General features: G+C 41.4%; 1 protein-coding gene across 9 annotated transcripts in view; it reads right to left on the reverse strand.

Annotated features, from left to right (window-relative positions):
• Positions 1-26,887, reverse strand: part of HTR4 (5-hydroxytryptamine receptor 4) — a 213,092-nt gene that overhangs the window by 13,755 nt on the left and 172,450 nt on the right. For 5 of the 9 annotated variants that reach the window (XM_058280624.2, XM_058280606.1, XM_058280644.2 and 2 more), the window contains one exon: positions 15,389-19,502. The exons of the other annotated variants lie outside the window; for them this stretch is intronic. In XM_058280624.2, the coding sequence (XP_058136607.1) occupies positions 19,412-19,502 (91 nt within the window). In that variant the 3' untranslated portion in view covers positions 15,389-19,411. Of the gene's footprint in view, positions 1-15,388; positions 19,503-26,887 lie in introns of those variants that run through there. 9 annotated transcript variants of the gene reach the window in all.

The raw sequence follows: 26,887 nt of genomic DNA on the forward strand, positions 1-26,887 counted from the left end.
AACTTAATGAGGGTGGGCTTAATCCAATATGGCTAAAGTCCTTACAAGTGAACGAAATTGAACATAGGAAAGAAAGCCATGAAAAGGAGCTGGACATCAACAGAACCCGGAAGAGAAAGGAGAAGACTTCGCCGTGTGGCAGGAAAGCCCAGGAACTGAAAGATTGCTGGCCAGCCAGAACACTATTGATGCTGGAGGAAGCACCCCTTCTAGCCTCTGAAGCCATGAACCAATAAACTCCCACTGTGTAGTATTTGTCGCAGCAGCCAGGAAACTAAGGCAAATTCCATAACATATTCTTTTATCTTTCCACAATATCTTCCCTTTGATTATTTTCAGGAAGTCTGAAAGGACATACAATTTCTGGTAGACATTGTGAATTACATACTTGACAATAGGTGCCTACACTTTCTTCTTCCTTTCTGTAAGAGTCTGTCTGCCTCCTAGTAGAGAGAAAAATGTCAGATGCATTACAGCTAAGGGCTTGCCCTGTGACTCTCTCCTGGCCAATGGGATCCAAAGGTTCACTAGGTGAGTCTTGCTGGAAAATGTTTTCCTCCTAAATAAAAGACAAAGGATAGTCTACCTTGTCTTCCACAGTTTGGTTGTGAATATGTAAGGAAAATGCAATATTTGGAGGTGTGGCAGCCATTTTGTGACCATGAGAGGATAAGCCCAGGATGAAAACTGTTAACTTGAGAATGGCTGTGTGGGAAGATGAAAAACAAAGCTGTTCAGTTATTGAATTATAACCAACCCAGAAACTGCCAAACTCTGGACTTTCATCTTGTGAACAGATAAATAGCCTTATTGCTTAATTTTAGTCAGACATTCCATTGCTTGTAGGCCAAAGCATTTTATATGGCATACTACCCATGTTCCCTGACTTCCATGTCTATACTGATTTCCTGCACTCTGCCAAATGCAAATCTCACATACTTTTTTAAAAAAGATTTATTTATTTATTTCTCTCCCCTGGCCCTGCCCCGCCCCGCCTGCCCCAGTTGGACTGATGCCAGGCCTCCTGACACTTCTGGAGGGAAGAGTTCATACCTTATTACATTATAAGAAGTCACAATTCTTCAGCCTTCTGTGCCAGGCCCTGGTTAAGTGCTTTTAAATATTATTGCATCTAAAGCTAACAATGAATCTATGATGTCACCTCTATTTCCCAGGTGAGAAACTGAAACTCAGGGAGGTTAATACTTGCCAGAGGCCACTCAGCAGCAATTGAAGAGCTAGGATTGAACCCAGGCCACTAGAATCCATGGCCCTTTATGCTATCGTTACTTCCCAAACTTACTTCTTTTTAACACTTGCTATATAGCTCACAACAACTTGCATAGTGTACAGAACACTGTAGAATATATGGAAAGATAGATGGTGTTGAATGTGTAACAGGATGAGGCAATCTTTCCCTAACTTTGTCTAACATTTTTATTGATTATAAAGAAAGCCGGCAACTATTCTCCCATTGATCTTCATGGCAGCCCCGTGTGTTGCACTGCTCAATGTCTGCTTTGGTGATGTTTCTTTCCTTTCCTCTATGCTTAATGCCGTATCTTCCCTAAAGATGTGCAGTCCTCTCTAGGCAGTCTTTACTTGGAAACGGCCTGATGTGGGTGTTTCTGGCTCTTGATCTTTCTTTGGAAAGGAGACAAAGAAAGCCTTCTGAGCACCAGAAATCACATCATAGGTTAGAGTCACTTCTGTGGGAGCCGATTGGTAAATCCTCAAGGAGTGAAAAAAGAGGAAAAAGTTATGGAGGAAAAGGAAGCAATAGTGTGGGTTGTGGAGATATGACTCTTCACTTTCAGTTCATTAATTCAGGAAAGTCTGAAGCATCAAGAGAAAATGAGCTGGGGAGGATAGGGATTCATTTTGAGGAATCTGTTCCTAAAAACACTTCATTTACCTAAAAGTCAGTTATTGTGGGGGGAGGAGGAGTGGAGCTCAACTATCTAGAAATCTGCCCTGAGTTCTTTTAAAGGTCTCTGAATCACCAGGGTAGCTGTCACAAAGATGGGGACTTTTCTCAGAGTCTTCCACACTCTTTCTCTCAGAGCATATTTAGACTTAATTTGTATACAACTCTAGAAAGATTTGTTTTTCTTTGATATACTAGATGGGGATCAGAGATATACAATACCTGTGGAAGATGAATTGACTACAGGTCAAATGATAGCTGACATGTGACAAAGAGAAAAGAAACCTAAGAGAGTTGACAAAAATCAACACAGCAGAACCAATAGGGGCCATTTAATGCAGAGAAAAAGATTTCAAATATGTCTTCAAGGCCATGATGAAGTGTCAAGTAACTTAATAATGGAAATTTAAATTGACAATTTTGAACAAAGCAATTCAGAACCTGATTTGATACTGGAGAAATAGAAATAAAATCAATTTTTAGTTAATAGCATTGAACCAGGGCTAATTTTTTAGTTTTGATCAATGGACCGTGGTTATATATAAAATGTTGGCACTAGAGAAAATGCGGTGAAAGGTATTTGAGAACTCTCTGTAACTATGTTTGCAGTTTTCTGTAGTTATTTCAAAGTAAAATTGTTTCAAATTAATTTTTTTAAAAACTAAATAAAACCACTCTGAAGGAACTTTGGACCTGGCAGGTCACTGCCCACAACTGTGATGTTTCCCTCTGCATCTTCAACCTCATCCAGGGAGAAGAGAAGAATAAGCAGAAACCAAGAATATTTTTTAGGAAGAAATGAATGGGCAGACACAGACAGACTCACAACACAGACAGTGACAGACTTACAGAGCACGTTCAGAGTTAGACAGGAACTGGTCTATTGCAGAAGAGCAGGAAGAAGCTGGAGACAGAGGAACAGCCACTTTAGTTGAAAGGGAAAACAGCCACAGATGAGGGAGAGTCAAGCAGAAGTTGGGAAAGAAAAGAGAAAGAAAACACAGAAGTTAGTGGACACATGATCTTAGACTAAATGAACATTCTGGAAGTGCTTCTCTAGGGAGTGGTATAAAGGGAAGCATAATGACTGCACAACATAGTTGTGCAGCACTGTACATAAAGAAAGCATTTTCACAGCTAGGGGCTCATTTGAGCCTCTCAGCAACCTGGAAGTTTCACAGGGCAGGTTACTGCCTTTAACTTACCAAATAAGGAAACCCAGGCTCAGGAAGGGGAAGCAACCTGTCCAGGGTTACCCAGCATGTTAGCAGCTAAGGTAGAACTACACTCAGGTGTTCTGAGTTACCTTTCCTGGTGGTGTGGCCAAACCTTTTGTAGTACCTTTTTGTGGTATGCACAGAAAGCCATTCTTCTTGCCCCACATTTGTCTTCTCTTCCTCATGGCAAGCTGCCATTTAATAAGTACTTGGTGTGTACCCGGCCCCATTATACCTTTCTTACGTGCATTATCCCATATGACAGTCACAATGACTTTGTGAGGTAGGTACTATTATCCCCATTTTCTGATGAGGAGCCTGAGACGTAGGCACAATGTGACCAAGATCAACCAGATACTAAGAGGGAAAGCTGGATCTCTACCCCAAGTCTCCCTGACTCCCAGACATCTGCCTTTAAACACTAAGGGTGATGATTTTCTTCTAAGACCCTCACTTCTAAAAGCCTGAACTTCTGCCTCTCCTCCTTCCTGTACCCCAACTCCCCCAGTAAGATTCTGGGACAGACAAGCAATGAGGTTCTTTTACTTTTTAAGCAAGAAGGATGAACCATCTGTTGGCCCCTTTATGTTTCCAGAGGTACCCCAAATCCTTGTACTTAGAAACCCCATCCAAATATCCCCTCTAATCATCTTTACAGTCAAGGCATTAAAGGCTCTCCCAATTCTATCCAATTCTTCCCTCATCAAAATATCAAGTTCTAGTTCAGACAAGGCAAGAGGCCAGGCAGAAAGCCAGGATCCTGGAATTAGGATTTTTTAAAGGGCATTCTGATTAAGACAATTCACCATAAGGTTTAAAAGCACAGAGTATACCCTTTTGGCCCTTTTCTCTCTTCTTTCACCAGTCTCCCACAACAAGTATCTGTTTAAGGATCTTTGAAAATATAGTTAGATATATATAGGGTCACTTCTTCCATACAGCCATGACCATCCATCTCAATGGGACATTCCTCTTCTCTCTTTTAAGTAAATAGAGCACTCTGCTTCTGTAATTTATTTGGCAAGATAAACTGCCTTGTGACAGCCTTTGTGGTGGTTTGTTAAATGCAGCTGTAGGTACATTTAAAAAGTGAGTTTCCAGCTAAATGACAAGTCTCTTGGGGGAAGGCTCAGCCATGGATGACTTATTCATCCAGCACAGTGCTTCACACATGGCAGGTGTGCTACGGACCATGAGCTAAATCAATGTGGGTGAGAGTCAAACATCCTGAATTCTCATCTCAGCTCTATTATTTAGCATCTTTGCAATCTTGTACCTCCCTATGCTTCAGTCTCCATTTCTATAAAGTAGAGATAATAGAAATATCTCCTTCAGGGAGTTATAATAAGTATTGAAGGAAGGAAGTCCTGCTCATCATGTCCACATCAGGTCTGGTACCACCCTCAGTAAGCATTAGCCAGTATCATTTTAGCTCAACTTTAATTACATGAGTAAATGGTGATTTGGACTCCCAATGTTTTCTTCCTCCAAATGGTTCTCTCTATCCTTCTTTAGGGTGATGATATGCATTAGCATCCTTAGCTAATAAAGACCTCTAAGGTTACCTTCTGAACGCTGTCCTACTCTTCCTGCACTAAGGAAATTTCCAATTTCAATAATGCATGTCCTGGAATGAAAATTTGAGAAAGAAATTCAGAAACTTTCAGTGGGCTATAAATAATCAGTTGAGGGTTGAGATATGTGGGTATAGTTTGCATGACTTCCTTTTCTGGAAATCATACTTTAAAACAACCAAGACCCAGTTATTCAAACAGCACGAGCCCCGCTGGCTTTTCATTACACAAAAAGAAGCTGAAACCACTCCTTTTCTCTAGGTCTTCCAGGGTTAAGTGGCCCACATTCTTTTGAGTATTGGTGGGAAGACACTTGGGATAATATTGTCATAAATGATTATAATTAACTGCTACTTGGTATATATATGTTTTTATTAGACCTTAATAATTATTTATTAAATTGTACTAACTTTTATGTACTTATGTATATATACACATATCTTTTAAAAAGCAATTAATAATATTGTTTTTTCAGATATAACCCTTAGAGTCAAATGATTGAACTTTTGAGAATGCAACATGTAGATAATTATAGACATGTCTAAGTATGAAGCAAATTCTGGCAAAAATCTTTCCTTGTGATTATACAAAGCATGAGACTGTATAACACAGGGAATCTTGTGGTGGAAAATGGACTGAGGTTAACAGGACAAATATAACATTCTCTCATGAACTGTAACAAATATATAATACTACTATAGGGTGTTAATAATTGGGTGGGTTGGGAGGAATTACACCAAATGTAAGATATGGGCTACAGTAGTAGTAATATTTTAATGATGCTTTTTCTTCATTTGTAACAGGTTTCACAACAATGCAAGTGTTGGTGATGGGGTTATATATGGGAGACCTGTTTGTTTGTTCCATGCAAGCATGTTTGCTTTGTAAGTTCACACTTTTACTATATACTTATTGTTTATGTATGTTCATGTATGAATGATATACTTCAATAAAATTTTATTTAAAAAGTTTCCTAGTGAAAATCTCAGAACGTAAAATTCTTATAAAGACATTTGTCCACTGCACTATACTTCAACATTGAAAACCTGATTATTACACATTGAAGAAATGTTAAGATTATACTTAAAATATTATTATAAAATAAAAATATAAATTGACTTTCAGAAATGGTATAATTTATATAACAGGTCTTACCAACTGTCCCATCTGTATCAACCTTCCTGAATTAACAGTATAGTTTTCCTGTCTGTGCTTTCACTTGCTGGAGTGATCATGTAAAACCACACCCAGCTGAACCTATTTTTTTAAAAATATAGAGCTTGTTCATCACATTTATATTGCAAACTATGATGTTACAAGCACTTTTGTAACCCAATATTTCATATTCTACTCATTGCAAACCTATGATGACTACGTATTGCAAAGGTTTGAACAGAAAAGGAGGGTTATATTTCCCTTTCTACTCCTACCCCACATAAGATTTTAAAAAAAACAACCTTTAAATGAGCACACTAGACAATGCTGTTTGGTGCTTAACCAGCACCCTGGCAGCAAATGCCAGAAACTCAAAGTCAGGAGGCAGAGCTTAAACTACAAACGAAAGAAAGAGGCCAGGCAGAGTGTTGGGATCTTGGAATAATGAGTCTGTGCCTCAGACATTGGGATAGTTCCTTGAACCTGCTTTGACATTCTAAGAATGAATGGTGGCTCCGGATAGCTACTCTACCTTTCAAACGTGTGATGCGGAATTCTTTTCTATTTAAAAGGGTCTTACCCACAGTGCTGAGTTAATAGCTTAAACCTGATTATGTTAGCCTTAGAAGAGAGAACTGCACCTGGCCCAAATAGGGACCCACGGGGATGTGCTCCCTGGGAACGGAGGTCATATCGTCCTGTTCGGAATGAGTGCTCCATGTCTACTGGATAGCAGTTGGGGGTCAAGTCCAAGAGCTGTTTCTAGGCAAAACTTATCGCCACAATCACTGACAGATGCCATTAGCTTTCCCTCATCTGGCAAGCCTCCTTTCTACAAAGTGCACTCCCACTTATTCTGCCCTATACATCGAGATCAATGCAGAAGCTCCTTAAGGATAATTTTCATTATTTTAAACTCAACAACATCAGGAAATACAAATTTGCAAACTGCCCCACAACAGGATCTATTTGAGTCTATTGCCTTAACAAATGCCTGAACCAAAGTTGGCTTCAGAACTACATGAAACAAGAGGGTAACATGTAGAGATGATGATTCCTTTTATGGGCTAACTTGGAAACGTCATCTATTTTTATAGTCAGCAACTCACTCTAATGCTGTACCACAGCGATTTTAACCACCGGCTTAAACATCACTCTGAATGTCCACTTTGCTCAAAGGAGTTTTGCCTTGGCCTTTGGCGCAAACTAAACAAACAACAGTTCTGATCTGACTACACCAGCTCTGCTGTCAAAATTGTCCTGGCTCCTTGCCCTTGTGCTCCCCTAATCCAGGAACCTCCACTCATCCCTAGTGGCAGGCTGGGGTCTGACATGTTCTGAAGCCAGCCGGGCTCAGGGACCACTAAAAGACCCTTGGCTGCTGTTGATGAATCTCACTCCTGCAGCTTGAACAACGAGTTCCTACAAGGGGTTGTGTTTGTCTGGTCAGAGCTTTTTCCATTAGACTTGGTCATCAGAAGTTGGCTGGTTACAAATGCAGACCTTAGAACGAATGGCTGGAATCCAATTATCCTGGCTTCCTGTCTGCAGAGCCCTGCCAGAGAGGAACATAGTCATGTTTGCCTGCCTTGTCAGGCTCCCAGGACTCAAAGAATATCATTTAGGGAAAACTAACAAGCAACAGATCCTCAGATGTTTTGATGGAAAGGCAGCATGGTGTGGTGGAAATCAAGGATGTACTGGCCCAGAAGACGAAATCTCTGGCACCAGTTCACATTCTGCCTCTTCCTGGCTGAATATCTATCCTTTTGCTTCTCTGAGCTCCAGTTTCTCATTTATTGGAGGGAGAATATAGCACCAACCGCTGGGTTGCTGGGACTCTCTAATGAGTTGCAAAGGGGCTTTGAGAGTATGATGATGATGGTGATGATTATGATAGCTTTTATACTTAGTGGCTACCAGGAGAAGGGCCCTGTGCTAGGTACGATATACACATACACTATGCTCACATCTTCTGAGGAACTGATGATGATGTAATGATGATATTGGTAACAATAGCCTACATTCCTTAAGTGTTCATCATGTGACAGCCTCCACTCTAAGCATTTTATACATATTAAGGTAGTAATCCTTACAGCATGTGAAATAAGTGCTATCATTGTCCCTATTTGAAATACTAGGAAAATCAAACACAGTGGTTATTTTCTCAAGATCAGGCAGCTGGCAAGAGGTTGTAAGGATTCAGATGTAATTCTGGTTCTAGAACAGGAATCAGCACACTTTTTGTGTATGTGTGTGCAAGGGCTAGACAGCATTATTTTAGGCTTAGTGGGCAACATACAGTCTTTAACCCATATTTCTCAATTTTTTGTTTTTTTGTTTTTACTATCTTTTACAAATTAACAAAACAAAACATTTTTAGTTCAATGGTCATTCATAGCTCAAAAACAGGCCAAGAGCTGGACTTGACCCACAGATATGTAGCTTACTGCTTCTTGCTCTAGAAATAATTTCTGTTTCACAGATAAAACTAAAGGTAATCCATTTTTGTCCAGTTCCAGAAACTGTGTCAAGCCATACTATATTGCTTCTATGTAGGAAAATATACTTGCTCCGGTCGATTTCCAAAGGTACTATACTTTTTCCTTTTGAAATAGACCTGGGGACAAGATCGCAGTGGGAGTCAGTAGATCCTGTGCCTGGGACAGAGTAGGCACACAGTGAATCTCTATTGAGTGAAATGATTCTGATTTCTGGTTGAAGTCAATCATTTCTCAGGATCTTAGCCATATGCTAAACTCTTTTGGACCTTGCATTTGAATCTGTAAATGAAGGCAATGGCATATTCCTTTATCTAGCTTATAGGGAATCTGCAACAATCTATGAGGTAATTTCCATGTAGCTATTTGGAGGAAAGAAAGGCATTATGGTAAAAAATATATATCTTTACAAGAAGTTACTCTGTTAACAAAAATGGTGCTGGGAGACGATCTTTAGGACTCTCCCTCTCTTCTCTCTTTTGTTGCATCATCATCTTGCTGTGTGACTCACTTGCATGGGCACTGGCTCACTGTATGGGAACTCAGCTTGCTGCATGGGCATTCAGCTCACCACACAGGCACTGGCTCACCACACGGGCACCTGCGCGGGTACTTGGCACACCGCACAGGGACTCGCTTGCCACATGGGCACTTGGCTTGCCACACAGGCGCTCACGTGGCACTTGGCTCATCCTATGGGCACTTGGCTCACTGCGTGGGCACTCGGCTCACCTCGCAGGTGCTGGTTTGCCATTCAGGCATGCTTTCTCTTCTTTTTCACCAGGAGGCCCCTGGGATTGAGCCTGGGTCCTCCCATATGGTAAGTAGAGGCCTTATCAGTTGAGCCACGTCTGCTTCCCTGGACTTAACATTTTTTGCCTGACTTTCTAACTTTTGTTTCATACTTTTTAATATGGAAACCTTCAAAAATCAATGAACAGGGAAGCGGATATGGCTCAACCGATTGGGCTCCTGTCTACCATATGGGAGGCCCTGGGTTCGCTTCGTGGGGCCTCCTTGTGAGGGCAAGCTGGCCTGCGCCCACGGAGAGCTGACAGCCCATGCCCACATAGACCTGGCGCAGCAAGATGACGCAATGAAAGAGGAGACAAGCAGACACAGAAGAATGCACAGTGAATGGAGACAGAAAGTAGACAGCAAGCAAGCAGCAAGGGGGAGGGGGATAAATAAATAAAAAATAAAATAAAATAAACCTTTAAAAAAAAGTCAATCAACAGGGGAATGAATGTAGTTCAAGTGGTTGAGCACCTGCTCCCACATATGAGGTCCAGGGCTCAATCCCTAGTATCTCCTAAAACAAACAAACAAATGAAAAAAAACCACGACTCTCATTGGGGAACAGATGTAGCTCAGTGGTTGAGCACCTTCTTCCCATGTACCAGGCCCTGGGTTCAACCTTCAGTACCTCCTAAAAAAAGAGGTCAATGAACAAAATTTAGTTACATATCTTTCCTCTAACAGCACAGAGGAAGTAATCCAAAAAACATTTGTTATATGAATGGATAGAAGAACTAATTTAGTAACTGTGAAGTAGACTTGGCATATGTTTCAGACAGAATCTGAAACCCAAAGGGGTAAGTGGCTTGCCAGAACTCATCCGCCTGGTGGGTAGCAGAATTCAAGATGGAATCAGAATCCATATTTTTCCATTGTGCAGGCCACCACAGGAAGGCTGCAATAGGCAAGTTTGGATAGCAAAGAAATGCTAGGGAGTTGAAAAATAAATAAACTTCTCTCCACCAAGAAGGCCCCCTGTTAGATGAGACAGAATTCTGGAATGGCTTTGGCCTCTGAGCTTTACAAGTTCAATGTTCTGGAAGACTCTGTGCTGAGGAGAGGAGATGCAAAATGAGTGAAACTCTGAGGCTACTCTTTCCGGGCCCCTTCCACTGACTCACACCCCTGTGATTAACCACCCACTCTCAGCCCTGATGGGACAAGAGGTCCCATCAGAAATGGTGCCTGGGCTCTGTCAGCTAGTAGTTTTTCACTTGAAATTATAAAACCCTGGCCTGAGTTCTCTTTCTCAAACCTTAGTAGCTGGTGACTCACAGTCTCCCCCATGGCAAGTTCCTGAGAATGATAAAGACAAATTGCTATAAGACTTTGGAGAAAGAATGTAGGGTGGAAGGGGGGTGCTCTGTGCTCTGGCCAAGAATTTCATCACATTAAGCTGTGGCATATGGACACCCATTTGGACCCTGTTGACAAGAAGACCATATACTAATGATTACCATGCTAATTCAGGGGACCAAGGCTGGAAAGAAATGATGCAAACCCACAATGGCATTCAATGCTGAGAAATATTCAATTGAAATTAAATTATCTGATCTCCATCAAGTTTTTTAAAAATACAGATAATGCCTGACCTTTCATCTAAGGCTTCAGACCAATTTAAATGGCCATGCACCCAGGCTACCAGGATACTCACATATATTATAAACTGTCTTCTAATTTCAGAGGGAGTGCCTCTTAAAAATCTGAGGACATTGCTCTGGTTTATCACCACCTAGGCAGGCAGAAAAATAGAGTATGGATTCTCAAGATAAGCAAGCTTAGGTTTGTAGTCCTGCTCTGCTCATTATTATTTGTATGCGTTGGGTCAGAAAATCAGTCTCCCTACACCTCATCTTATTTATCCATAAAATGTGGGTTGTTATATAAAATAACAATGATAATAGTATAAAAATTACCAATTATCTGCCTGGTAGTGTTATGATTGCTACCATCTACACAATTATATAGCTTCCTGAGTTAGGTAGTAGTAATAAGACCTCTATCTTACCAGCAAAGAAACTCGGTCTCAGAGAAGTTAAGTAACTTACCCAAAGAAACACAGCTAGCACACTGGGAAGCTGGGATTCTATCCCACTGATACCCTTTTTAAGGATTAAATGTTACAAGCTATGTAAAATGTCTAGGTGGTATAGACATATATATTAGATGCTCAAGGAAGTTTCATTCTTAAACTATCTTAGAAGGTGAAGTGTGATGAGTGCTTATGAAGCTCATGAATTGAAAAGACCACGAGGCATCTTAGGAGTCCATAACAAGAAACTGAATGACAAGGAGCCCCTGTTTTCTGCCCATGCTTGTCATGTATAGCTTTCTTCTCTGCTTCCACAACCAAATCTATTACCATCCCATATTCTCCTGAATCATCTTCTTAGCCCACCCTTCTTTGGATTAGACATCTGGCATAGAAACTACCACTTCCACCACTTCCCAGCCCCTGATTTCTCAACACCCTTTCCATATGACTCGACATGCTGCTTCTGAATTTCAAATGTCATAGGATGCAGAGTAATAATAGTAACAGCTACACTTCAGTGAGAGCTTCCTGTATACCAGGGACTGTGTTCCACTATTTATGTGCTTTTAACCCACTGATGCCTCAGAACAACACTCTGGGGAATGTGCTGTTATTATCCTTTTGCGAAGAAGAAACTGAGGCTTAGAGAGCTAAGGAACTTGCCTAAAGATCCACAGTCACTAAGTGGTAGAGTCTTGGAATAAATCCATGTCTATCTGATGCCAAATGCCAAATCCTGAGCTCTTAACCACAGTAAATTGAGAACAATTTAGAGGTGGCAAAACTGAAGCCAGAGGGGGCAGAGACTTAACCAAGGTCATACAGCAAGTTACTAAGGATGCTGGGGGGAAAGTGGACAATTTCTGACATCTTTTGAACATGCTCTATTTCACCCTAGCCTGAGCAACTCTCACGGTGCCCATTCTATATCCATTGCCCTGTCCACACCATATCCCATGATGCTATGATAAATGCCATTATTAGTAAAATGGTGGCCAAGGCCCTCTAAGATTATATAATGTCGAGTAACTCACACAACTTCAGCCTGATTTATCACTACATTCTATAAATTCAAAACTTTAACAACAGGCAGACATGAACAAAGAAAGAAAGAAAAAAACCTTGCTGTAGATTACGGAAATAATGATATTTTAAAACTTGAGTCCTTTGGCTGTCATACGAAATATGATAAACACTTGATTTTATTTAAACTGTCACAGAAAGATTTTCCTCTTATCAGAAGACTGCAGATTTGCAACGGATGGGGTGTTAAATGGCAGAGCAGCAATGAGATTTGAAGCAGAAAGATCTAAGCCATATGGTACAGTACAGAGGCCATAAACATTGAAAGGCTCTAAATTCTTCCAAATACATATAGTCAATGAATTTATTGAGCAGCTCCAGTGCTCAAAACGTTATGGTGAGTACTAGAAAAGGAAAGGTGATCAATAAGACTTGGCCATTATCTTCAAGGATCTCAAAGTCTGGTAGGCGAGCACAGAAAGGACATAATTAATTAACCACACTGAAGAGTACAGCAAAATGTCATCGGAGAAGAACAAATAAAGTGCTTGGGGATTGGAATAGGTCAAAACCTCATGCTGTCCTGGAGGCTGGAAAAGACTTCAAGTCGAAGGTGGCATTTGAGTTGCGCAATCTAAGAGAAGCTGGGGGAAGTGTCCTCAATGGAAGGAACAGCAGGAACAAGAGCCTGATGGTTAAAGTGCAAAGAGACAGTGAGTGGAACACAGAGCATGTGGTTTGCTTTGGCAGGAATAAATAGGAATAATGGAGGCAAAATTGTTAAAAGTAGTCTTAGAGAAACTATGGAGAGCCTAGACTTTGGCAGGCAGTGAGGGGTCCTTGAGGGACCTCCGTGAAGGGAAGAGCACACTCGCGTTGTATGTCAGAGCCTAATGCCCCATATCAGATGAGAGGCAATGTTGGTGGCAGAAGGATAACATCAGTAAGGACGGAGATGAGGAAACCCCTGAAAAAATACAACCAGATTGAATTTTCCCTTATTTATGAGAAAATGAATAGGTTTAATAGGAAGACAATTTCTGGCTGGCTAAGAATTGTTTTTACTTCCAATTGGATCCTATTTTGAATGAACTTATTTTAACTCAATGAAGAATCAATGACCAATGTATAAGTGCATCTTTACTTGTTTACACATGGTCAACATTCCCTAGAGCAAGAACAGAGGCAAAAGGAGAAAATAATGTACAGAATCCATCTGTTTCAAGGACAGTTCTTGCTGTGAAAAAGAACAGCATTCAGGTGGATTGAATCCTCTCAGCCAATGATGTGGGGGAGAATGGCTAGGTTTGGCAGCTCCATTTCCAGATGGAAGTAATCTTGGTGTCCTTGGGAAAATTCTAGGTGAACTTCTCTTATGCTCAGCTCAGTTTCCTCATCCAAACAACAGGAAAGTTATATTTGCATTATAGGGTTAAATGAAGAAACTAGTGAAAAGTGATTCCCACCAAACCGGGCACATGGTTGTTACTGATTAATGGTATGTTATGATACAGAATTGCTATTAGCCTTTACACACATCCCTGAACTCATTTCTAATCACTTTTCTCACATTCACTGAACTCTAGCCATATATGCCAAGCTCATTCCTGCCTCAGAGCCTTTGCATTTGCACACGTGATCTTAAATGATATTACCCAACTGAATCCTTCTCAGCATTCTCATCTAAGGTTACAGGGCTTTCCTCTTCATAGAAGCCTCCCTTACTACCTCAGTTAAAAGTTTGCTGCCCCGCACCATCTCTAATTTTTAGGTACTTTATAGCATCTGAAAGTATTTAAAATTGTCCAATTTATGAATATATGTCTCCTTGATATATTCTGGCTCTCTACCAGAGCAGAGACTTTGTCAGGCTTGCTTATTAATGGACATCTGGCAATGGACCCTGGCACAGAGTAGGAGTTCAAAAATATTTGTTTCTCTAAACATGTAGTACTATTGAAAGAATTAAACTGTGTAACAGATAGAACTTCTTAGCACATAATAAGTATTAAATCAATGCTAGATCCTCATCCATGGATGATTCTGGAGAATGGGTAATCCAAAGTAAAGAAAGACAATCTGGAAAGAAAGCAAGAAAGGAGACAGTCTCCCAAGGCAAAGGTATTTGAGACACGTTTCTGTGGGAGGTTCTGAGGTCTAGTATTCTGCTTGAACACATCATATGCTTTCCAGGGGGTGAAGGGTCAGGTTTCATTCTGGGATGGAAGTTTCAGGAGATGGGGCATTTTATGATGGATAAATAGGTTTTGTAAGTAAGTGGACAAATGTGATTCTGAGGTTTTGTAAGTAAGTGGACAAATGTGATTCTGAGGACAGTTCACAAAGGTATTGTAGCACCTCTTCAGAAAAACTAAAGAGAGGGAGAAACAAGTACCATCAATGACCTATACAGGGGATTCTCTGGTCTGACTTCCTAGAACTTTAGACTCCCAAGAAGGTTCCTTCAAGGGCAGGGTTGTAATGAGCAAAGATGAGGAATCCAGACCTAACTATTCCCCATCCTGCTTCACCCTTCATGAGCAGTGGAGTTTGGGGTAAACTTCGATTTGAAGAAAGTATTTTGCTTTGTAACCTAATTCTTGTTCAATTCTTGTGCACTTTACACATGAGAAAAAGGAGGTCCAAGGGTCAAAAAGAAGAGTTGGACTAGTATCCTACCTCCTGACTACTGACAGGGATCTTTTCACTGTCTCACACTCAGAAGAGATGGGGCCTCTTGGTCTTACATCCCAGGGACTCCAGAACAAAGAAGCTGGACTTCAGGCCCCTGCATGGTTCATGATAACCAAGAATGGTTCAACCAGGAGGCACATGCTTAAGAACCTCAATCCAAGACTCCTGGAAATACAGGGGTCATGGTGCCTTGAATGGTTCCCATGAATTGAGCCCTGAGAAGGGCTGGGCTGAGTCTCCATCCTCTGCCCTTGAAGTGAATAAATCAGAGAGATCTATCCTAGTGCTTGAGGATAAAATGTGAGGCTTAGCATCACATTTTCCAGGCACCCTGGGCTTCTGGCTTTATCTCCAGGAGACCTGGTAACTGGAGACAGAAAACTCACCAGCCTCTAACAACCATAGTTTCTGAAGAATGGGTTGGGCTATTGGAGATTACAGAGAGGCTCCACAGAACAAAGACATGTGGATTGGCTTTGGCATTTTATTGAGTATTCAAATTTCAGTTATTAGTTTTGGACTTTAATATTTCATTCAATATATAACATATCAACATGTACATAATGCACACATATAAACATGTATAATTTACCAATATTTATCAATAAATAGATTTATCAATATAAAAACAAATCTATGGAGGTTCCTTTTTTCCCCTAGAGCACATTCTGGACACTGCATCAAAGAGCAGATAATCATAAAGCCAAGGGTACTTTCCATAGAAACAAAGTTAGAATTGGAGAGCCTATTACTTTCAAAGCCCTTTTTTCAAACTAATCATAGATATAATTAACAATGTCATAAAATCAAAGAGACTACCACCATTACATTTTGTAATCCTCTGAAATTATAAAATTAAGTTCCATGTGCTATATAATGGGCACATACGTACTGTATATATTGATTACACAAGGAGGCTCAGTGCATTATAAACTGTATAAGTTACCCCATTTGTAATGCTATTTATACTTTATTAAACATGTAAATCAAAAGGACGGTGTTAGCTAAAACAACTTCAAACCTTAATTAGCAATCATATTTATAGACTATAAGATCAGGAAAAAAATCCCAAAAGTTATCTGGTTCAAAAAACAGAGTATCTACAATTGCAAGGGAGTTTCATCCATCTGCCCCATGGAATCTAAACCCCCTCTCAATCAGAAATAGAGTATGGATCACCATCCGAAAATCCTCAAGACTGAGGAATGAACAAGCATAAGGGAGGAATGCAACCATGGGCCAAAGTGAACTTATTATTATTACAGTAATGGAAGAATTTGAATCGTTAATATAAAGGCAGTGGCCACCAGAGTTTCTAAGGGAAGGGAGAGGGAAGGACAGATGTAACATAGGGCTTTTTGGGGACATTGGAATTGTTCTGAATGACATTGCAATGATGGATACATTTTGTCAAAACCTGTGAAAATGTGCAGTACAAAGTGTAAGCTATAAACTACAGTCCACAGTTAGTAGTAATATTTCAGTATGAGTCCATCAGTTGTCACAAATGTACCACACTAGAGAAGTTGCTAATGAGGCAGTGTGGGAGGGCGAGAGGTGGGCATATGGGAATCCCCTTTATTTTCTATGTACCGTTTATATCATCTAAAGCTTCTTTAAAAAAAAGAAGAAGAAATTGAAAAAAAATTTACCTGGTTTTAATATCTTAATAGTACCGACATTCTCATCAACTGACCATTCATTGTTTGGTCAGTGCTTGATCTTCTTTACAGAATTTATATATGTATTCAATCTTCAGGGTGGGGATGGTGTCAGTGGCCTATGTCTTTTTTTCTCCAAATAAATTTTCTCATGGCAAACAGGCATTTGAATTCATTCCATGTGCTTTTGAAGTTACATGAAAATTAGGATCATTCTTACCAAAATCAGCCTGGAGTCCTCCATCTTTTCCCACCCACCTTTTACTTTGAGAACAGCAAAATCCCTTCAAATGAGGGTGTTCATGACATATGCATTAGCAGTGTTGGTGTGTGTTGGGCACCTGCAGTGACCAAAGGAGGAGAAATGGATTTAGAAGGGGCACCAGACAGGCACACCAGGTTATTGCTTTTCAACATAGAAAGTTCCAGTCCTTAAATGGGTTTGCCTCTTGGTAAGCAAATTCCTAGTCCGTGAGGGCTCTGGAGATTTTATACAAGCAGTCAAAGTAATAATAAACATATGGAAGGGCATTTTATGAGTTACAGAATGTTTTCACAAAAATTATCTTATTTATCTGCACAGTAACTTTTTGTGGTAGACAGGAGAGATGCTCTGTGAGGCCAGAGAGGTTCTGACATTTGTTCAAGGTCACACAGTAAGTCAGGGGCTGAGTCAGTGCAGGTGCTGCCTTCCCACTGTGCCCGCCCTTTCCAACATGCTCAGGGAGACGGTGGGCAGGTGTAGGGGCAGCTATGGCAGATTGGTTGGGCCTCATTACCAGGTTCAGAGCCTCAAGACTCAGAACTTTGTTGCTCTCTTCTTTATCTTCAAACAGGATCATCCTCAAAATGGCGGTTGCTCCTAAGCCCTGAGCCTAGTAATGGCAAGGGAACAGAGCCTTGAGAAAGTGAAGGGGACTGGTACAGTCATAAAGTAAGGGTGCAGGTCAGAACTTAAAGAATAAGCTTCCTTCGTATTTGATGAGAACAGATCCCCAGACAAGTCTGCTCTGCCCATCGGTGAGAGTCTGTCTACACAAAGAATATTTCAGCATTGAGAAATATTTCTTAACAGCTCTACAGGATTTTAAAATAACATTTCTCTTTTAGAAGCTTTTTCTCCTTCCCTAAAGCAGGATTCCCTCCCCCTTCCAACCTCCCTAAAATTAAGCCTTCATAGAACTGAGAATTGTTTTTGGCATTTGGATGGCTTGGGCAATCTTCTCTTCCTTATTCCAAAGTCTTTTCCTGTCTGGTTCAATTCCAGAACTAAAGTAAACATCAATGGAAATGATAACTCACATTTCTTAAGCAGCAGGAAGAAAGAAAATATGATAAAGTCCTGAGAAGCCATCCAGCTATGGCCAAGATCAAAGTTAAAACCTTACATGGCTCAGGGAAGGGCAGCATCTGCCACCCTGAGACCTTTGCTCTGGGTTAGCTGGCAAGAGCCATGCGGCAGCTTCGAATGATAGACATCCAAGTTGATCTGAAGGGTAAAGTTGGCAGGGCTAGGGGTCTAGAGACATAAATGAGAAGACTGGTTCCTTTGAGACAAAGCCAAAAGGCAGGCAGGCCACGGCTTTTCGAGGTAGCTGATGGCTGTAGCAGCATCCTGCTGTCCTAGAAATGGAGGAGAATCTCAGAGAGAACCTAGTCCAAACTTCAGTCGAAACATGTAGAAAATGAGGTCCAGACATAGGAGGACAATTGGTCAAAATTGCACAGCATATTAGGAGCAGAGCTGGGACCAGAGTTTGGGTTCGCTGACTTCAAGTCAAGCATTGTTTTCCTGCTCCCAGCACTGCGTGGTCCTGCCCTCCTCCGTCAGGAGGACTGCGGGGAGGTGACAAGTCTCCACCGTGGGTAAGTCACATGGTTCTCTACTTTGGAAGCAACAAGGCCAGGCTCAGGGAGTTTTAAGTTGGTACGTAGGCTTTACCATAAGCTCCTAGAAAAGATTAAAATGTCTTCTAATAAATGCCTATAGTGCCGCCAGCTCTGCCTGAAGGTCTTTGGGAGAGGATGTCACACTCTTGTCCAGGAGGAAAGCAAGCATCTACAGGCCTGAGGCCAAAGCACTGAAGGAAGTCGTGGGTCTTCGCCTCTCTCCAGGAGGGCTGCAGAGATCATTTCCTCTGACAGATCTTTGTCCCTGTTTCTTCCAAGGTAATCAGCGGAGCATGTACTGAAGAGAAGGACTGACCATGGACATAAAGAGGGGCTGACAGACGGGCTGACCAAGTGGACACACGTTTGGACCCAGATACAGGAAGGAAAAGGTACAAGGTCAGGCATAGAACAAGAGGGACTGAGACGAGACAGTGGAGGAGCTTGGATGTGGCTGGGATGGATGCCACCAAGCTAGGCATTTAGAACAGAACTCTGACCAGAACAGGCACAAAGGAGAGGGTTTGATAGTGTCTGGGAACAGAAGGTGTACTTGCAGACATCAATGACTGCGCTAGGACACAGTGAATAACTGGATTTGGAACATGAGTGAGACAGACCAGGAAGTGTAAGGAAAGCAGGTCGTGTACACCAAGAGAGTGTGAGACTCCAGGAAGAGGGAGTGTCGTGTCTGGGAATTAAAAGATCCCCTCATGAGTGTTCTCCCCTGGTGAACAAAGATGCCCTTCGGTACCCTGACTCCCTCGGGCGCCACATGCTGGAATCCTGGAGGAAAAGCCCTCTGTGCATGGAGAGCCTGCACCGGCGGAAGGCGTGGGTGAAGAGAACACCAGGCGCAGATGCGCACCAGCAGCGGCTTGGGACCTGACCCTCTCTCGGAGGCATGGCCGTCTTCTGGGTCAATGCCCCAGGGGCCTAAGAGTCATTGGGTTGAGCAGCCACCAAAGGAGATGTTGCTGGGGGGTGACACTGACTCTCCCATTGGCCACCACACTCCACTGCATCCCTGGAGAGGGGAAAAGATCACAGAAGCTCAGAGTAGGAATGGATGTCACAGATCATCTCGTGAAAGAACCCCCCAGTGCAGAAGACCCCTCTACCCCGTGCATAGGGATGGAAGTTTAGTCTCTACTTAGGAATCTCCAGGGACAGGTCAGCCCATAATATTCTGAGGCAACTTCAGCTATTTTAAATGTTCAGCCAAAATCTACTTTCCTACATCTTCTAACTAGTGGATTTATTGTGCTGCCAGAGCCAGTGAAAACTCTGTGCTCTACTAATTCTATTCTGCAAGCTTTCTCTTCTCCAGGCTACTGCGCCCACTTTCTTTAATAGCTCACTATATATTATGATTTCCAGATTAGTCCCCATAGTGGACATTGTCTGCTGAACACAATCCATATTATGATGTTATCTCTTAAAACAGAGTACCGGGAAAGAACACAAAACTTTATAGTGAACCAGATTTATAGCATGCATTTTCCTCATCAAGATAGTTTATTTACAGGAATGCAGTCACAACTAAGTCAATTTCTGACAATGATTATATACTATTGGCTTATATTTAGCTTGTTGTCAACTCAAAATATTTTATATTTGACACAAGCAGCTGTCAATTCTGCGGCTCTGTATTACACTGGTGCAGTTTTTATGTACATATATATGTATGTAAAAACGTAGGCCATAAAATTTGTCCCAATTAAATTTCATTTTGTTGGTTTGGGATCATTCCAGTCAGTTGAGAGCAATTTTAAGTCATAACAATTTCAATAGTCAAGACATGTTTATTTATCCCCTTCTTTAAGAATCTTACAAGCACATAGAAGTCCACACCCTTCATAGGGCTACCTAGCTCTTTCAGTTCAGTGGCATTAGTCTTTTAGGTCTCCAGTCAAGATTTTTTAAAATGTTGACCAGGACAGGACTAAAACAGAGAATTACAGTGTATCACCACAGACTTCCCTCCAGTCAGTAGGAAGCACTCATGGTGACTGGATGCTTCACCAGCTCAGAATCTACACATCCATGGAAGGCTTTATCCAATGTCTTGTTGAAATGTCTTTGCCAAGCAGTAAATCTGTCCTAATAGATAATGAAATTAGTAGGCATGAATTATTTTTTAATGAAAAATCATTGGTGTAATAGCTATCTTAGCATTTTGTGGTAGGGTCTGTTTCAAACTATGAGTCTCGTTTCTTGAGTCTAGCTTTTGGCTTTCTTTGAGAACTGGGGCAATATTTTCTTGTCTCCAGGATTCCACCATTTCTCCTGTCCTCAAAGAGCACCAATTGGAGGTCTCATCAATAAGCTCCTTCAAGGCCCTGAGATATAATACATATTGACTTAGAGACTTAAAATAATTTAAGGCAGTTAAATGCTTTTTATCAATCCAGGACCACAACTTTTACCCTCTAATGTTCTCTTCTTTCCATTTGGAAGATTATTCTTATTGCTTCAAAAGATGCAGTATGTCTTCCCTTAAATAATGAGCTCTAACTATTTTTGGGTTTGCTACCTGCTCTGAACACAGCTTTTGATTCATCCTTGATTATATGTTCCTTCTTCCGGATTTTCTTCATGCCCTCTTAAAGTATAAGCCCCCTGGATAACTCAAGATGTGGTCCCACTTCTTTATTTGCTTCCCCACATTAACCTGTTTTATTTGTTGAACATATCTATTGAAAGAAAGAAAGAGAGATGGAGGAAGGGAGGGAAAGAGAAATGTTTGTTTACCTGTCATTGGTTAAATTCCCTTTGTATCGTACCTATTGCTACAGTCCTTACAGCGCTAATAAAAACAACCACCAATTACGGTAGCACCCACATGCCAGGCACTAGGCTGTGTTATGTGCGTTAATTTATTTAGTTTTTACCCATTTAAAAGATAAGATAAAAGCTCCAGAGAGTTTAAATAGTTTGCCTAAGTTTACACAGTGCAAATGGCAAGGCCAGGTCTTACATTAGGTCATTTAGATTCCAAAGGCTGTGCTCTTAATTCATCTGCTATATTGTCCCTCATCATCTTGAGAACCGTCACTGCTAAGTCCAGGGGTCGGGCCCTGCTTTGCTTTCTCCAGCCTTTCCTTAGCCCACTGTGATACGGTCAGTGTAAGATGGATATGTTCAGGAGTACATATTATAGCTTATCTCAGTGACAGGCAACCCACCGTATCATGTGGCTTCCCCAGCACAGTTTAACTAGGACATAAACACAGGACTCTTTCCTGCTAACCCTCTTGCCCACTAAAACAGAGTCTATGCAAGGCAGGGTCTGTGATTCAGTACTGAGAGAATAAGTGTAAAAGGGGAAAAACCATAAAAGCAGGAATAGAGGGGAAGGACATTGTCAGGGAGAAGTGCTAGGCAAATGAACATAAAGAACTAATAGGGAGGACGGACGAGAAGGCAGGAAGACTGAGGCTAAGAAGAGCCATGGGGTGGGGGGGCGGGCAAGGCCCTAGCAGGTGGGGAGAGACAGGGAGGTGCTTTGAGCAGCCTTTCCTGAAGCTCATGTTGGGCTCTCTCAGACATTCTTCTAGAGATTCTCCTAAAGGTTGGAATGATTCTAGAACTGCTATCTGGTGCCTGGCACCACTTCTTTTCATTCAGTTACAACTATGTATCCCTGGCCAAAGAAAGGAGCCATGAAGAAAGGACAGTGGCCCAGATCCTAACTCCTGGGGGAATCACCACCCTCCCTTTCAGCAGAACCTAACGGGGACTTGAGAATAATGGCAGGGCGGCCGTGGGTCCGCTGCGCCCTTAGTCTCAGCTTACACCACTGCACCAACATAATTGTTACCAGTTAATAGCTGATTGTCAGCTGTCTTTTAGGTTTTCATTCAAGGTAAGACATGTTGAATAGGACCCGGTTAAAACAGAGCATTATCATGCACCACCACTGACCTCCTTTCAAGTCCAAAAGCTAACTCTCCCTGCACACTCAGGGGATCCCTGCCACTGTCAAGAGCACCCCAGTAGGCAGATAAACGAAGCAGCGAGCCTACTAGTGCAGCAAAGGAAGCAGCACGGTACAGCCAGGACGGCAGTAACCTAAGACAGGGACCCGGGTTCTAAGGCCCTCTTAGCCTCCATCCAGCCGTGATTCTGGGTGCCTTGGTCCCCTTTCTGTGCCTCACTTTCCCTATTTGTTTAACAAGGGGGAAGATATTTAGAAGATCCTTTGCGGTTCTGACATTCTGATTCCACAAGTAGCAGGGCTGGTGGGTGACAAGATAAGGGCCTTCTGATTGGACACCAGCTGTGTGTGGGACTGTTCTCCATAGCTGTGGGTAATTGCTTCAAATGTGGCTTTTAATACTCTATTGTTAGTATCTGTTACTTTATATTCTGTGTGGAGGGAAAGGGTTTTGCTGGAAACACAGGGAGAATAATTTCTGGATTTGTATTAAAGAATCTGAAAGACCTCAATTTCTGAATCTGTGAAATTACACTGCAAAGCTGTTAAATGTGTCTGGGTAGGACAGGATAGGATGGGGCTGAGATGCCACAACTTAAAATGCAGCGAGATCACAACTGTCTCTCCTCAAACATATGCTTGATCAGAAACACTGGCGGAGCCACTCAAAATCCCTGATGTGAAACAGCAGTAGAAAAGACTCTTTCTCCAAAATTTTAACAGATGAGCTTTTTAAATGCATTTGTTTGAATAGTTTTAGTAAAATCCATTATAATTTACAACGCATTTTCATCTCGTTTTCCATGTTTAATTTTCAGCACAAATCTGCAAGGAAAGCAGAGTATCATTGCCATTTTTTTTCCTTTCATTTATTTTTTCTCTTTTTTAAAAATTAAGGTTAATAGATCACAAGGAATGCTACATTAAAAAACATAAAAAAACAAAAAACATAAGAGGTTCCCATATAACCCACTCCCCACCCCCATCACACCATTTTTGTAAATTGTATTTTTTTTTTTAGAAATATACATCACAAAGAAAACGTTACACTAAAAAATACAAGAAGTTCCCATATACCCCCCACCCCTCCTATCCCACTCCTCCCACACCAACAACTTCCCTCATCATGGTGGCACATTTTAGAAGAATTGGAAAGAGCAGTGTAAGAATGTGGACAGACTTACGGATTATGGTGGACCCAGGGCTATAAATCAGGTTTTCTGCCTCTCAAGTCAGGAATTTTATCCATTGGGAAACATGGAAGTTACTTGTGTGGTGAGAAGAGTTTCAGGATGGAGTTTAGTACTAACAGTAAATGAAATGTGTGTTCTTTTTGGAGGAGGAGGTAAAGGAGACGGAAGAAGAGAATTACTGAAGTCCTTTTTCTCAAAGTGGTCGAGAGACTTACATGCATTGGAATTATCTTGGGGAACTTGTCACAAATACAGATTACCAGGCTCCACACCAGGCCTCTGACAGCAGGGGTGTTGGGGAGGGGAAGGGAGGGGACAGTGAGGGTGGGGGATGAGGAGTGGAAAGTATCTGCGTTTTAGAAAAGAAAAAGCCCTGAGCAAGTGGATATACAATTATTCTATTCATTCCTGAGACAGAGTTTAAAGAAAGAGACTTGGGTGGGGGCAGTAGGGAAAAAGGGTGATTGGAAGAGCCAGAACTAGAAGTATGATACATTCAGTGGTGCTGCACAAGGTTTTGGACTTGTAGCACTGGAAAGAGGTAAAGAAAAAAACCAACAGTCCAAGCTGGCAAAGTAAACAAGGGGTATTTATTGGCTTTTATCCCACCGAAGATGAGGAAATGAGAAAAGATTTTGTGAGGAATCATGAAAAGGAGAAGGCACAAAATGTAAAGAGATATGCACAAAGCACAATTTCCAGGGGTCTTTATATGATGAAAAAGAGAATGCTTGTACAATTAGCTGATAAAAACTAATTGAGTTTTCTATAAACAGTGAGTGAATAGATTTGTATTAAGTTATCAATAAATTCAATTATTCAGCAGGCAATACCTTTGGTCAGTTTTTCCGTTTATCTCTAGATTCTCTATGGACTAGAATAGAATATTAAAGCTGAAAGAGCCAATATTTCCCAAATAAGGGATGTCTTCCACCAGTGATGTGCCAGGCAATGAGCACAGCATTAAATAACCACAAATCACTCATTCTAATGATTTTACAGAGAAAGACTTATTTTGGTTCCACTCTGACTTTATCTTGTCTCTAATACCTCCTAACTTCTCAAGAGCAGGCCTCAGGCTCAGAGTCTTTAGTAGGCAGTGGGATCAAGTTAAATTTTAACAACTTTGTTTTGTTTTTATTGCATTTATTTATTTTTTTTAATAATCCTTTGGTGGCATTTATTTTCAAAAGCATCTTATCTCTATAAGGTTTTCATTTAAGGTCATGATGCAGGGTTTCCTTTACAAACATATTTATTTATGTTAAAAATGTATTTAAAGACAAATACTAAGTAAATAATAGCACAGGTATAATGTCAATATGGTAAAAATAGTGAGAGTAGCTTGCAAATGACAAAAGCCCACATGGGAAACACCAATTTCTTCCAACTCTTCAATTATTCTGATGAGAAAAGTGAATCGCAGAGAGCACAATGTCCTGACAAGGACATTCAGCAATGCATCTGTATGGAGGGCTGAGGGAGGAGAGGGGCTGGGGTGGGGGGCCAGGCTCTGGGATCTTAGGCCAGTGCTCTTTCCACTATTCTGTGCTGCTAACAGCAGGATTGTGTTTGTGCAATCTACTATCTAGAGCACCTAACATTGTGGCTTCTGGACAAAATGTATTCCCAGGTGCTCTTCAATTCCATCCCCAGACTCAGATATATCCAGATTCCAGCTTGTCAAGATGCAAAATCAAATCACCAGTGGATTTATCCTGATCCAAGTGTACCTTTTCCCTATTTCTCAATATGCCCATTAAAACTGAGAGGCCAAATTAATCTCCAGCGCAAGATTTTTTTTCTTTTTCTCTCCTATAGCTCCTAAATGACAAAAGAGTTTGAACGTTGATTCTTTGGGGGTTCAACTGCATGCCTACCTTTTGCGCTGAACTGTTTCAATGTGATCCTAAAAATATCCAGGAGACAATGCCTTAAAAGTACTATTCATAATAAAAGCAGCTAACATTTATTGAGTGCTTAAAATGTGCCAATTATTATTCAAAGCAAATCATGGATTATCTTGTGAAATCTTCACAACAATCCTATTGCAAGTTCTAACATTATTTGCAGTTTCTAGTTGAGAGGAATAGTAACTTGTCAGGCCAAACAGCTAGGAAGTGGTTGAGCCAGGATCTGAACCAGGCAGCCCAACTCCAGAGCCTCAGTTAAGCCGCATCACTGACCACGCACCTTCTCCAGACAGCTCCTCCCCACCCTGGCCACCGCAGGGTGCCTGCTCTTGAGAAGCTCATCAGGTGAGTCCAGGAAGTGTCAGGTGCATAAAGAGTACCTAAGAGACCACAGGATGAGCTGTGCTTCCTAGAGAGGGGGAGGCAGGTGGTTAGGGAGCCCAGAGGAGGAAGGAATTAGTGCCAGCTGGGAGACTGAAGGGGCGGGGACCAGGACAGTTTAGAGAGCCGGTATTGGAATGTGCCTGGAGGAATGAGTAGGCCTGTGTCAGGCGGAAAGTGAGAAAGAGCATTTGCAGCAGCAGAAATAATCCAGAGGCAGAAAATTCATTATTTATTTAAGGAAATCTTGCATGCATAAGGAGCAGTGGGGGGGTGGGGGGGGGCGGGACCTGGGCTGTAGGGGCAAGAGTTGAGGAAAAGAGCTAGAAACCAGTTTAGGTTAGGCCAAAAAGGGCTTTCTGTGCCCTTCCCCATCTGCCCACTTTAAGTTTGTTCTATTACAGCCCAATCCAGCTGGCATTTACAATTTTAAATCCCACATGCCTGACTGGCCTTTCCATCCTCCTTGAACGATACATGTGAAACAGCTTCTCTCTCTTCATGGTTGTATTACACAAATGGCCCCAAAAGAAAACCAGAGGCAGAAAAAATAAATTATAATTAGCAACCGTGCCAAGGAAAGAGCACCTAAAAACATCAAAATATGTGAGTAGCCTTGAGTTCAAGAGTCCACCCTTTTGGAAAGACATGGACAAGAAGTTGCCCAAAATGTATCTAGACCTACAATCTTGTCACTTCTGGAATGGTTAGAAGATTGATGTGAGAGAAAATACTTTTTGTTTGTTTTCTGGCTTCTAAGGCAGGGCTTGGAGCAGCACAAGCAAACAGGGTGGTAAAAGCTTGATTGTGATCTCCACGATGGCAGGATCTCTGCTGTATTCCCAGCACAGAAAATAGTGTCTGAACCATATTAAGAAACAATGAAAAAGCAATGAATGAATGGATGAATGAATGAAATGAGAAATTGGCCTATGAGTTCTGAGACCCAGCTCCTTGTCTTCATTCCTCTGTGGATAGGGCTGTA

Source organism: Dasypus novemcinctus, chromosome 2 (assembly GCF_030445035.2).
Source record: "Dasypus novemcinctus isolate mDasNov1 chromosome 2, mDasNov1.1.hap2, whole genome shotgun sequence".
Lineage (NCBI taxonomy): Eukaryota > Metazoa > Chordata > Mammalia > Cingulata > Dasypodidae > Dasypus > Dasypus novemcinctus.